At 43.3% G+C, this 14349-nt stretch overlaps 1 protein-coding gene across 3 annotated transcripts in view; it reads left to right on the top strand.

Annotated features, from left to right (window-relative positions):
• Positions 1-8531, top strand: part of LOC137621585 (ADP-ribosylation factor 6) — a 41396-nt gene extending 32865 nt beyond the window's left edge. For all 3 annotated transcript variants that reach the window (XM_068351998.1, XM_068351996.1, XM_068351997.1), the window contains exons 3-4: positions 5073-5271; positions 5561-8531. In XM_068351998.1, coding sequence (XP_068208099.1) covers positions 5073-5271; positions 5561-5703 — 342 coding nt within the window. In that variant the 3' untranslated portion in view covers positions 5704-8531. The remainder of the gene's footprint in view (positions 1-5072; positions 5272-5560) is intronic.
• The last annotated feature ends 5818 nt before the right edge of the window (positions 8532-14349 follow it).

The following is a 14349-nucleotide window of genomic DNA, read 5'->3' as shown; positions in this document are numbered from 1 at the left end:
TCTGGCACTCAGCGTCTGAAGATGGTATAAGAAAAGAATTTCTGTAGGACCAGAGAGGTTCGGTTTTAGCATATTTTGTAGTGTGGTAGCCAGCACCCCCAGACTTCAGCTCCGGAGTCCCTCCTGTCCAAATCATTGCTCAAGTGTTTTAGCCACCTTTGTATCCTTTTCATAAAATGTCATGTGTTCCCCGTGCTGACCAAGAATGGTTATTATTCTCTCTCTAGATTGAAGAACCTTTTGCAGACTCATGTACTGTACAGTCTTTATTAATTCTGGAAACGCAAGACACGAGCTGTTGAGTGGGCCGATTTTAACCAACTGACTGACCATTTCAAAACATGTGTCTCATACTTTGTACTGCTCCCTGGTGTTTACTTGGCTATTAACTCTGGTGGTAGTTTAGGGCCCTTTGCATGCGATACGTCTGTTTGGTGTATCTCAATGATTTGCCGATCTTGGCCTCAGTAAGGCATTTCCTACAGGATCGAGACCGGCTTATTGCCATTTGTCATGATCTGAGAATTGTGATAAATTGGTTGTTGAATCTCATACCCAAGCATAGATTAAAGGATGTGGGCTTGCTAATAGATGACGGTAGCGAAAGTCTTTCCATTAGACTATCGCATCAGCAACCTTAGAAAGGTAGAACAGCTGTTTCTTTCCAAGACTGCCGGCAGTTTCTCCTAGTCTAATTTCCTTGCTGCAGAAGTTCATTTCACACGAGTACCGCCACCAGAGATCCTTTCAGTGATGTTTGAAGGGTTATTGGTCATTCTCCAGGGATCCCCCGAAAATCATCTTGTCCCGGTATGACAGGTGGCATGTTGCATAAGATTTTTCATAACTCTGACCATCCTTTATATTCAGATCTCCCTGGATAATTCTATCCTGTTCGTAATACTAGGCAGACAGTTAATTCTAATAGCCAGGCCTTCTCCATCACGAGGCTCAATACTACGCAGTACTCTAGAAGATTTATTCCAGCTGTGACCAAGTTGTGGAATGATCTTCCTAATCGGGTGGTTGAATCAGTAGAACTTCAAAAGTTCAAAGTTGGAGCAAATGCGTTTTTGTTGACCAGGCGGACATGAGTCTTTTTATAGTTTATTTATGAGATATTTGTTTTTGATGTTGTTAATAGTTTATATATGACATGTCTGTTTTGACGTTGTTACTTATTTTAGAATGATTTATTGTTAATTTGTTCTCTTCATTTATTTATTTCCTTATTTCCTTTCCTCACTGGGCTATTTTTCCCTGTTGGAGCCCCTGGACTTATAGCATCTTGCTTTTCCAACTAAGGTTGTTGCTTGGATAGTAATAATAATAATAATAAAAGAAGCCAATCTTACATGTTAGGTAGAAGAGATAAACCTCACCAGGGAAGTCCCAGGTTATTCCCCACCTCCTAACACCTAACCATTCTCATATTTGTTGAAGTAGTGGGGCACACGCCTGGGTGACCTGGTCACCTCAGGTGTATGATCAGTAGCAGAGCATATGCACATAACCAGCTTTGAAATGCAAGCAGAGTTTCTAGCTCTACAAGCAATCCAAGAACACTTGAGGAAGCACTTGGTAGTGGTGATGAATGACAACACAATCATATTTGCCTATGTCAAGAAACAAGGGGGCACGGATTTAGTTAAACCTTTGTTATCTGACAAAGCAGATGCACAATTGGGTGGTGTACCACTCTAGAGTTGTCGGCCACACAAATTCAGAGCAAAAGGAATATACTATCAGATAAACTTGGTCACCTGGCCCAGGTTGTAAGGCCAGTTTGGTTCCTACTTTCTTGCATAGCAGAGAGGCTTCTATGTGGATCATCGGGGATCAACCCATTCGCCACACGGCTAAACAGGAAATTCTTGGTTTTCGTTCCCTCATTCCAGACCTTAGAAGACGCCCATGCTTTCCCTCCGTTCCGCTTGATTTCATGGCTTATAAATTAACCGTTGATCACGCCATGCCTCAGGATGACCAAAGTTGCTCCCTAATGGGCACATGCTGATTGGTATCCTGATCTCTTAGCACTTCTATTCAAGGTCTCAAGAGAACTATCCCCATGGATAACCCCTGTCTGCCAGCCACACCTCCAACTGTGAAGTGTACAGATGGGTGGAGTGGGATGGAGGCCCTTGATCTTAAGACTGTGTACAATACCTTGTATGAGTCCTTGAAAAAAATTCAGATAGAAATCGGACTCTCAAGACAGTCTTTTTGTGTGCGAGTTGCTTGTCTCTCTTATGTAATCTTTATGTAATAACCAATGCTGAGGGCTGGAAGGAAGTCTCTGTTAAGCTTATGCCAGAGTTTGTGGCCAAAATCCATGATTAGGGAATGGTGCAAATTTTGGGAATGAAATTGAACCCTAACAAAACTCATAGTATGGTTGTAAGTGGGTTGAGGACATTGGCTTCTACATCCAGATCTTCACTTTAACAATCTCTCTCTAACTACACAAGTCATTTCATTCTTTATTACAAATTTAATTTTGAGTAACATATTTGGTCTGTTTATTTTTCAATTGCACAAAAAACTGCCTCATTGAAAGTTTCGAGATTTTTGGTGATCAGGCTATCCTTAAATGTTTCAATTTGTTCATTCTGCCTTGTTTTGAGTATTGTTTTCTTGTCTGGTCTTCAGCTGCTGACTATCATCTTAATTTATTAGATAGAAACTAATAAATTTGTTATTCCTGATCTTGATATTAATTTTTCGCATTCAGTTAGTATTTTATGCCTATTACATAAGATTTTTCATAGTTCAGATCATTCATTTCACTCAGATCTTCCTAGAATGTAACATCGTGTACATTGTACTAGGTATACAGTTAATTATGCCATGCCTCTCTCCAATATAAGGTACAATACTACACAATATTCTAGAAGTTTCCTTCCAGCTGTGACCAGAATGTGGATTGATCTTCCTCATTAGACAGCTGAATTGGTGGGACTTAAGTTCAAACTCTTTGTAAATACTTCTCTCTTGAGAAGGTTTACTCAAGTCTCTTTTATAGTTTATTTGCTATTACCTTCCCACACTGGCCCACTTTCCCTGTTGAAGCCCTTGGACTTGTAGTATTCTGCTTTTCCATCCAGGATTATAGCTTAGCAAGTAATAGTGATCATAATAATATCGGTAACCTGTCGAGATATGATCCCAGGTTCAAGACCTTTCCTATTCACTTTATACGTGAAGTGTCGGGTGGAGGTGGTTGCCCCTAGTAAATGTTTTGTGGTGCTATCTAAAGAATACTCAACGTCTCGGGCCCAAATGTCTCCGTGTCTAACTTAGCGCTGGAAGAGCTATGAAAGAGGTGTTGAAGAACATGGTCTCTTTCTCTGCACGTCATGATCCGTAGAGCATGTCTCCACTACAGAGAGGGACAAGGTACCAGTTCAGGCTAGAATTCAATGAGTCAGGGGTGTAGATCCCACCTTAGCCTTCAAGAGGAATCTTTCAGTCTGCCAGGAATTGAAAGCAGGAGTTTGGAAAGGCAAAACATTATTAGAGCCTTTTATACAGGAGTATACCCACAAGTCCCACAACATTTCTGGTTTCTGTCCTGTGGTGGCTTCTCAAGTGGTTGTGTAGCCTTCTGGTTTCTGTCCTGTGGTGGCTTCTCAAGTGGTTGTGTAGCCAGCCCAGCTCCCACGCGGGACTGAAAGCTTCTTTTTTATATATACATACATACATATACCAAGGCACTTCCCCCAATTTTTTAGGGGGTAGCCGACATCAACAAAGAAACAAAAACAAAAAGGGGACATCTACTCTCTACGTTCCTCCCAGCCTAACAAGGGACTCAACCGAGTTCAGCTGGTACTGCTAGGGTGTCACAGCCCACCCTCCCACATTATCCACCACAGATGAAGCTTCATAATGCTGAATCCCCTACTGCTGCTACCTCCGCGGTCATCTAAGGCATCGGAGGCAGCAGCAGGGCCTACCGGAACTGCGTCACAATCGCTCGCCATTCATTTTTTATAATGACATATAAATATAAGTCTGGAATGGAAGGTGGAATGACTGGGTCTTCCCTTTCTCTCCTCCTTTTGGGGATGAATTAATTGTACTGTTACTTGCTTGATGTGATTTTGATGCTGGTAAGTTACACTTCTGAGCTCCATTCCTATTAGAGTAGGTCTATAAGTAGTTGTTGTTCCTCCATCATTGCTTTATGAAGGGAAATATGGTGGACTATATACCGTCCCATTGGTCATCATATGTCAGGTATTTCAATTTGGACTGCATCTCTGCTTTTGGGTGAGAAGGATTGCTTCTTTAACCACTTGCCTGGTACTCACCAAGTACAGGCAAGGCCTTATTTTGGGTAGATAGGGGGGTTGCGGGAGTCTCTCATTTCACTTGTACGAGACCATGGAAACTGGCTTGTTTGAGGGAAGGAAAAGAACCAACCAGTTTGCCAATATAGGTATTTCTTATCTGCTAAGAAACTAGTTTACGTGAATTGAAGGGCGAAATCTTACTACTGTATATGTGTAGGAACAAATAAACTTTTAAAGTAATTTTATTTTTCCTAGCTATACAAACCTTCGTCCTTCAACCACCCCTCTCAGTCCTGGTGGATTGGCGGAAGTAATAACTGATGTCATAGTTCCACTAAAGATTCCAAATTTCAAAGAGCTCAGGTTTTATATCTAGGAAAAATATGAATTACAGTACTTTTAGAATTTTAAAATTCTAATGGTGTATCAGATTAATAAACTCATTGTCATTGGAGTTTCTATTTCATTGATTTTCAGGTTTTGTACTTTCTGGAGACTAGGATTTCAAAGTAACGTAAGTCATTGTAAAATGTGAAGTAGAAATATTTGATTTATTTTTAAAGTATAGTACATCATTTCTGTATTTATATATAGATGTTGGAAGTGTCCTTCCTAAATGTAAAGGCGGGATTTTTCAAGTCTAGACATTTAACATCCCAAGTCATGAGCTGTATGTACTTTAAACTTAATTTATAAAGTTGGAATAATTATAGAATAATTTTACAAAGTTGATGAATTTGAATAAGTATTGACAAATATTTTTATCTTTATCAGGATGTGGGTGGACAAGACAAAATTCGTCCTCTTTGGAGGCATTACTACACGGGAACCCAGGGTCTCATTTTTGTAGTGGATTGTGCTGATCGAGATCGTGTTGACGAAGCAAGGCAGGAATTGCATCGCATTATAAATGATAGAGAAATGAGAGATGCTATTATTCTTGTATTTGCTAATAAGCAGGATTTACCAGATGGTAAGTGGTTGCTGTTCATGGTTGTGGAAATTAAAACTTTTCTGATTAAGCAAATAATGTTTGCTGAAAGGTTTAATCAGTTCTATAGTTACTTAATTATTGATATTAATTATACAGAGCAGTTTTTTCTACAGTACTTATTTTTGTGGAAGATGTATAGAAATATTTAAGGTTAATTTTTCCTTTCTTTAGGTGTGTAGCCTATTCTGCATATGCTTACGTGTGGGTGAATTTGTCTAAGTGTTACCAATGTTTCCAAGCTGGTTTAATATCCTATTATTTTTTTCAGCTATGAAACCTCACGAAATACAAGAAAAATTAGGCTTAACAAGAATTCGCGACCGAAACTGGTATGTTCAACCATGTTGTGCAACAACAGGTGATGGACTATACGAGGGTTTAACGTGGCTGACCAGCAACCACAAATCATGATGATTTCGTGGAGTGCTTGGCTCTTAGCTTCATTAGTCAACTCGGCAGAGAGAGATGGCGCCTCGTAATGTGGTTGAGTAGTTTGCTTGAATTGGGAAGTATTTTAAAGTGATGATCTTGCGAGTGTGTAAAAATCTCGCACACCATGGGGAATGGTATAGGCAGTTCTCAAGAGTTTATTGGGATGTTTTGATGAAGCATGGTGTTGTGAGACATGAAAATGTGATATGTAAATGTACTCCTTGTCTAAAAGATGCAGTGGTCGCTGAAAACCGGGGAAACAAATCATGCCCGTGTGGATCTCCTCACCAGTCAGTGAAGAACTAATGACCTGATGACAGTGTTTAGCTGTAGGGTGCCATCTCCACCTGCCAAGCATCATTTATAAATCTTGTAAAATATTGGTGAACATATATTTTTGATTAGTTGGATATTATTGTTTACAAAAACTTACCAAATGGATATATTTAGATGATCTCCTTTTGTTTTATCCTTTTGGGATAAATTTCTTTATTTTTTATTTAGAAAATCTGTTGTTGATGTAGATATGTTCAAAGATTAATCTTTCTGAATAATAGTTAAGACCTATTTTTTTTTTTTTTTTACAATGGTGCATCCATAAACCCTTTTATTATTACAGAGTAGGTTTGAATTCATGTAGGCAAGCTTTAGATTCCATTATTGGTCATATTTTCACTCGTTCTTCCCGGGCACAAAGACACAAAACTTGAGCACTGCACTTATAGTTTTTAATGTTGTACATAGAATTCATATGGTGCTCTCCAGATCCTGCGGGAGAGCAGCTCAAGGTACCCTGTTGTTAGATTTAAAAAACAAAAAGAAAGCTAAGACAGAGTTCGTTAGAAGGACTCTTCCATGATAAGTCATATGTCCGATATGTCAGGGGTCAGTCAATTTTGACAGTGTATAGTTCCACCTATTGTATTTATTGTCTCAAGTTGCGAACATAAGTAGCTTTATGGGAATAGTTAATTTTATACACTTGAGAGTAGTATGAATTATGTAGTAATTATGATGTATATATTGACAGTAATGATATGCAAGTAGTTGGTGCATGTGATGCTTCATTGTAAAAATTTGGCTTGCAGTTACTTTGAAAATTACGTTTCTTTCTTTGTTTTATTTTGTTACGGTTCCATATCCGCGTATATTATTTTTTGTGATAGGGTTTTGTGATAGTTTATCAACAGGGCTTTCGCTGAGTTTATTCTATGGAATTCTAAGAATTTGAATCGCTCCTAGAAAACTTCCTTACACGTTTTATTAGCAACTTGTAGGGTCAAGCTTAAAAGGTACTGTGAGGTTTGTACATCAGTAATTGCCAGCGTTGTCATGCTTAGTTGCAAGGTTATCAAGAAGCCTAGTGGCATCGCCATTTTCTATGCCGGTCACAATGTATAGTCCCATACTATGAGAATAATTTCAGTATTAGTTTATGCTAACCTATGGATAATATATATACAGAAAAATATGTTTTATTATCTTAAATCTTTTTCAATTCTTTATTTTTTAAGCATGGCACTTTATGTCGTTCGAATGAAGCGTTTTGAAACTTGAGGAACGTTTTAGCCGAACTTTAACGACAATTGTTCTGCTTAAGAGATCACCTCTCACACTGCCATTAACATTTGTAATTTTTCTTGGGGTTTTATTTTTCCTTGGATTTATGTGGAATGCTGTACTTGAAAAAAAAAAAAACGAATTTGAAAGTTGATTTGTTGAGCTCCTAATTTGTTGAAGTTTTTGATCCAGCACTATATTTGGTGTATATTTTTTGAGTGCATTAAAGTATGTTATTAATGCTGTGTCATTTTCTTACTATATCATGTATAAATTATTTGAATTGATGTAAATTTCATTATCAAATTGCGTAAGTTTAGGTTTACGAGTGGCTGTTTGCTGTCAGCAAAGTGATGGAATCTTGTTAGGTATTGCATGGCAGATATTACCTGCATATTCATATTTTATTTCCGTTATTAATTAGTAGCATCTGTCACGTGGATTGCCAAGTCCATGACAAAACTCTTTAGTAGTTATTTTCCGGTTCCCTGTTCATTATTTTGTGGGGAATAGAATCACTGCACATGTTATTTGAATTTATTGTAATATACTAGCTTTAATGTAAATTATTTGTCTTCAGATTTTTATAATGTAAAGGGATTTTCCTCTCGGAAATTTAAACCGCAAAGCACATAAAATGCACTGTGAAGTTTTACACCTCATGAGCTGCTGCTTGTACATTACATGTGCTTACTTAATACATATAGTTATAATTTGTAAAATAAAAGTTTGTCATTTTTTATCTGATGCCAGTGGATGTAATGTAAGAGGGGCAGCAAAGTGATTGGTACTTTAAACTGCCTAAAATTGTTTATTGTATATTGTATTTTGAGTAAAGTTATAACAAAATTATGTTTTTCTTTATAAGGAGAGAAGTGAAATGAAAATTTTTGTTCAAAAGTAAAGACCAGAGTAATTTCAGTTTTTAGTTGGTTGTAATTGATGTTGCATTTAAAATTGGTTTCAGTGGAGCTAGAGTGAAATCACTTGTCTAATCATTTATAATATCTTTTTTGTTGTACTAATACAGTACTCTTAAACATAGTGTAATTGTATTTTCTATTTGATATCCTGTCTATTTTGGAACAAAAACTTTTAAAACTGAAAACTTTTCTAAGATGTTTCTTTTTATTTTCAAGACCCTTGTAGTGTGTCATGTAACATATGGTTTTCAGCATACAGTGGTATTCTGGATGAATTGTTTAATATTTATTATTGCTTATCAAATTTTCATTCAAGTTTTAAAAGGATGGTTTTTTAATCAAGTCCCAAGAGTGTGATTTTTCCTTTCTACTTTGACGTGACTGTGGAGCTTGTTAACATTTCAGAAGGGATTTATGACAAGTTAGGATTTGAAAATTAAGAGTACAGACTAGAGAAAAACTAACGTGTTTTAAATAAATAAGTTGAAGTATACAAAGGGAAACGTAGAAGGTAAGAGCATTTGAGTAAAAACAGTAATAAGCCGTGAATTTCTATATAGTTACGATAAAGTATGAATGTATGTTAGTTAAGACTTCTCTAAGCAAACCAGTTGACCTTCATTGATTGATGTGGTTGAACTTTATTGGCAGTAAGCATTAGTAATTTCATTTAAGAAGATTGCTATACCTTTTACAGTACTTCATTAAAGAGCCTTATCTGCTAGTTGAATATTGTTTCATAATTAAAATCAGTAATTTTTTTCTTAAGTTCAATTTTAATGTGTACAAGATGTAAGTTTATGTCTTGTATTATGAAAAATGGTTTTAAAATATACACCACTAATTTCAGGTTATCTTTTCAAGCAAGAAGTAAACCATACATGGTAATGGTAATTGTTAGATGGAGGAAGATTGGACCTAAGATGAATTTGAATATTTCTTTTATTTTGGTTACATGTTGGGTTGAGATGCCATAGAGAAAGAATAAGAATAGCTCCAAATAAAGTGGAAAGAAATTGCTCTTCCTCGGGTAAGTAAGTGCAAGTTTTATGTAAGCAAACAAAAAATGCATTATCAAAACTGCTGTACACAGTGAAGGTACAGGTACAGTATTTGTAAAGAAAATTTTTTTTTTTTAATGGTATTGTGTAGTACTTGATATTCAATAATATTGTGTGTGAAGATCTAGAGTAAATTTAAGTTCAGAGAATTTAAAGAGGCTGAAAAATAGTAGATAATTAGCTGCCCCTGTGAAAGGATTATTATTATTATTATTATTATTATTATTACTTGCTAGGCTACAACCCTAGTCGGAAAAGCAGGATGCTATAAGCTCAGGGGCTTCAACAGTGAAAATAGCCCAGTGAGGAAAGGAAGCAAGGAAAAATAAAATATTTTAAGAACAGTAACAACATTAAAATAGATATTTCCTATATAAACTATAAAAACTTTAACAAAACAAGAGGAGAAATAAGATAGAATAGTATGCCCAAGTGTACCCTCAAGCAAGAGAACTCTAACCTAAGACAGTGGAAGGCCATGGTACAGAGGCTATGGCACTACCCAAGACTAGTGAACAATGGTTTGATTTTGGAGTGTCCTCCTAGAAGAGTTGCTTACCATAGCTAAAGAATCTCTTCTACCCTTACCAAGAGGAAAGTGGCCACTGAACAATTACAGTGCAGTAGTTAACTCCTTGAGAGAAAAAACAATTGTTTGGTGATCTTTGTATAGTCAGGTGTTTGAGGACAGAGGAGAATATGTAAAGAATAGGCCAGACTATTCTGTGTATGTGTAGGCGAAAGGAAAATGAACCGTAACCGGAGAGAATGATCCAATGTACAGTAGTACTGCCTGGCCAATCAAAAGACCCATAACACTAGCGGTAGTATTTCAACGGGATTGTGTGGAATGCAATAGAGCAATTGTAAGATGCCAGTTAACCAGATAATAATTAAGGGCATTGGTCATGAGGACCTATGCCAATGCAAATTACAAGTACAGTATAGAGTTAGTGCAATATTGAAGGAAATGGAAGAAACACTTGAAGGAAAAATACCAGATATGTACTGTATTGACTACTGAAGTCTAGAATTAAAAAACCCAGTTGTTCCAACACAGAATACACTTACCTCGAACTACTTTCTTAGGTGTATCTGGGATCTCCTCCCAACCGACCAGAGTTTTGTGTAGTTTACCCTAGTCCCGTTTTCTATGAGGGGTAACCTCAGGTGGAGTGGAACACGCCCTTAGGCTATCCTCAGGTCAGAGAGCATGCTTGCTCAGGTCTCGATCTCCAGTAAGTTCTCTGGTCGCGTCGTGATAACATCTCGTCGCTCTCTCCTTACCCAGTGCGACCCTTTGTGTCCCCGACCACCCTTTTGTGTCTTACGCGGTCCCCACGTGGACCCATTGTGTTCATTCTATACCCCTTCCTACCCTTATCCTCTGTGTTCGTCGTGTAGGGGCAGCTTATGTTCTCCTACAGCCACGTGTCCGGAGTGCGGGTCCTGGAACGTGGTGCAGTGGGTGCGCTTTGGCACCAAGAAGAAGAAGGCGTCCAAGAGGTCTCATAGGAAGACGAGCCTCTCCTCGCCGCTTACTTCTCCCGATGCCTAGTTGAATGGAGCTTCTTTTATACAGCCATCTTCCCCTACCCAGAGTAGGGGACGAGGTAAGTCAGTTGTGGGGAAGTGGCCCATTGCTCTTCCCTAGGAGTCTGAGTGGGTGCGGTATAGCACCAAGAAGAAGTAGGCGACGAAGAGGTCGCCTAAGAAGCCTAGGGCCCCTTCCTCCCATGCTTCGCCGAGCGTCTCGTCTGACAGAGCTTCCCTATCACCCTCCCCTACCCAGAGTAGGGGACGAGGTAAGTCCGTTGTGGGGAAGAGGCCCGCAGCCCTTCCCCAAGAGTCTGATCTTCAGGATAGTGGGTTTGTGGCGTCGTTCCAGACGAGTGAGGGGCTTGAGGGAGGGGCGGGAGTGTGTTTGGAGACGGAGTCCTGGTGCAAGCAGGCCACGTCTCCTCTGATGACCCTATGTGGGGGAAAAATGTCCCTAATTCTACTCCAGCCTCTTGGGCGTGTTTTTCAGTCACTTCTGCAGCCGAGGACGTCGCCGAGAAGGAGCCTCCCAAGACGAGGCGCTGAGGAAGCTCAGGAGACGAAGGGAGAAGCCCCGCAAGAAGTTGTTGCGTTCTCACTCCCCCTCGGGGTCGCGCAACGAGAGTCGGCGCTCAAGATCCCCCAAGAGCAGTGGGTGGGTGGTGGTTCACCTCGACAAGCTGCTGGAGCTAGCGGCGGCACCGGGCCCTTAAAGTTGGCGTCCGAGGACGAACTCCCCGGATAGACACTCCTCTGGCAGCAGCGGCACCCGACGGAGGGACTCATCATGGCAGGTTCCAGTCGACAGGCGTAAGTCCGCGAAGGCTCCGGCTCCATCCGCCCAGCGGAGAGAGTCGCCCCTTCGGTCTGGCAGCCGAGTCCTGACCTCCAAAAGCCACCTAGCTCGTCACGAGCGCAGACCTCGGTTTTCCTCGACAGGCAGGCCCGCAGATACGAGAACCTCCGGAAGGATCGTTGGACCCAGGACGGAGGCCCCCGTTCCGACGGCGGTGTCCGTCCTTCGACATGAACCCCGGCAACCCTACAGCAGGCTCTGGCAGACCGGCATAAGTCCGCGAGGGTTCCGACTCCTTCCGCCCAGCGGAGAGTCGCCCCTTCGGTCTGGCAGCCGTGTTCCAGCCTCCAAGACTTTGACAGCCAGGTCTCGGTCGACAGGCAAAAGCCCGCGAAGGTTCCGACTTCTCCCGCCCAGCGGAGAGAGTCGCCCCTTCGGACTGGCAGCCTTGTCCCGGCCTCCGGTTCTTCGATGGCCCGCCCTGAACGAAGGAACCAACCAGCCAGCACGGGGAAGCCCCTGGCTCCATGGATCTCCGCAGGAGCTCCATCCTTCCAGCGGAGGTAGCCGCTGGCTCGACCCGGCAACATGGCATCCATACCCGGTACCACGACAGCTCCATTCAGGCTTCGTGGTCAACCGCTGGTATACCAGGGTACTCACACCCCACGGATTCCCCGGGAGGGGGGAGACCCATGACGGCTACCTCCGTCCCAGTGGCTTCAGCCGTGATGGAGATAGCCTCTCCATCATCCCGGCCAGTCCCATCCAAGCTTTGGAGGTGGCCGCTGACACACCCATGACGGCTACCTCCGTCCCGGTGGCTCCATCCTTGATGGAGCCAGCCGTGCCATCGTCCCGGCCAGCCCGGTCCAAGCATCGGAGGCGGCCGCTGACATGGCAGGGTACTTAAACCCCACGGATTTCCCCGGGAGGGGGTAGACCCATGACGGCTACCTCCGTCCCAGTGGCTTCATCCGTGATGGAGATAGCCGCTCCATCGTCCCGGCCAGCCCCATCCAAGCATTGGAGGTGGCTGCTGACACACCCATGACGGCTACCTCCGTCCCGGCGGCTCCATCCTTGATGGAGCCAGCCGTGCCATCGTTCCGGCCAGCCCCATCCAAGCATCGGAGGCGGCCGCTGACATGGCAGGGTACTTAAACCCCACGGATTTCCCCGGGAGGGGGTAGACCCATGACGGCTACCTCCGTCCCAGTGGCTTCATCCGTGATGGAGATAGCCGCTCCATCGTCCCGGCCAACCCCATCCAAGCATTGGAGGTGGCCGCTGACACACCCATGACGGCTACCTCCGTCCCGGCGGCGGCTCCATCCGTGATGGAGCCAGCCGTGCCATCGTCCCGGCCAGCCCCATCCAAGCATCGGAGGCGGCCGCTGACATGGCAGGGTACTTAAACCCCACGGATTTCCCCGGGAGGGGGTAGACCCATGACGGCTACCTCCGTCCCAGTAGCTTCATCCGTGATGGAGATAGCCGCTCCATCGTCCCGGCCAGCCCCATCCAAGCATTGGAGGTGGCCGCTGACACACCCATGACGGCTACCTCCGTTCCGGCGGCTCCATCCGTGATGGAGCCAGCCGTGCCATCGTCCCGGCCAGCCCCATCCAAGCATCGGAAGAGGCCGCTGACATGGCAGGGTACTTAAACCCCACGGATTGCCCCGGGAGGGGGTAGACCCATGACGGGTACCCCCATTCCTGACGGCTCCATCCGTGATGAAGGCAAAGTGGTTTTCCCCCTAGCGGGTCGAACGGGGCTATTGCCTCTCCAGTGCCTGCCTCAGTGGCTGCTGGTGAGAGACCCCCGCACCTTTGCCCAGTGCCTCTTCGGCTCCGTCCGCCCGTCGGATGTAGAAGTTGGCACACGTAATCTTTCCCTTGCCTTGCCCCCCGTAGGGGAGCTTCGACTCCTCAGTTAACCTTCAGACCCTCCTACTCGGACTCCAGGAGAGGGCGTTCAGGCCGCGGCTCTCGAAGGAGTTAGGAGGGGAGGCCCCCTACTCCTGCTGGCGCCTCAGGTGGGGGGATGCCTCAAACGATATTGGCAAGCATGGCGGGACCACGGAGCGGATCCGTGGACCGTAGCAGTACTAAAGGAGGGGTACAAGCTGCCCTTCCTAGCGGACCCCCACCTCGGATCCCAGATCAACAGGCGGAGTGGTTGGCACCCAACGACCCCTGGAGAGTAGCAGTATTGCAGGAAGAAAGCTCGGCAATGCTGGCGAAAGGGGCAGTAGAACCAGTCGAGAAACAGAGTCCAGGGTTCTACAACAGACTCTGTGGAGAAGGCGACAGGGTTCTGGAGATCTTTCAGTCCTCAACAATTCGTGTGCAACACCGACTTCAAGATGGACACTCCGAAGTTGGTCCTAGCGACCTTGAAGGAGGAGGACTTCATGAGGTCCATAGGCCTCAAAGACGTCTACTTCCAGGTCCCTGTTCATCCCTCCAACAGGAGGTTCCTAAGGGTAAAATGGAGTACCAAAACATGGCAGTTCAAAACCCTATGCTTCGGACTATCGACAGTCCTCAGGGCTTCACGAAGGTCTTCGCAACAGTTTCAGGCTGGGCGCACGAACAGGACGTCCGCCAGATTCGGTACTTAGATGACTGGTTGTTGCTTTCAGTCTCAGAGGAAGTACTCTCAGAGGAAGTACTGAGGGAGCAAGACGAGAAGCTCCTGCAGTTCTACAACGTCCTGAGTATCATCATCAACCTGGAGA

The sequence above is a fragment of the Palaemon carinicauda genome, chromosome 28 (genome assembly GCF_036898095.1).
Source record: "Palaemon carinicauda isolate YSFRI2023 chromosome 28, ASM3689809v2, whole genome shotgun sequence".
Classification (NCBI taxonomy): Eukaryota; Metazoa; Arthropoda; class Malacostraca; order Decapoda; family Palaemonidae; genus Palaemon; species Palaemon carinicauda.
Note: the sequence above shows the minus strand (reverse complement) of the source record. Positions and strands in the feature narration are given on the sequence as shown.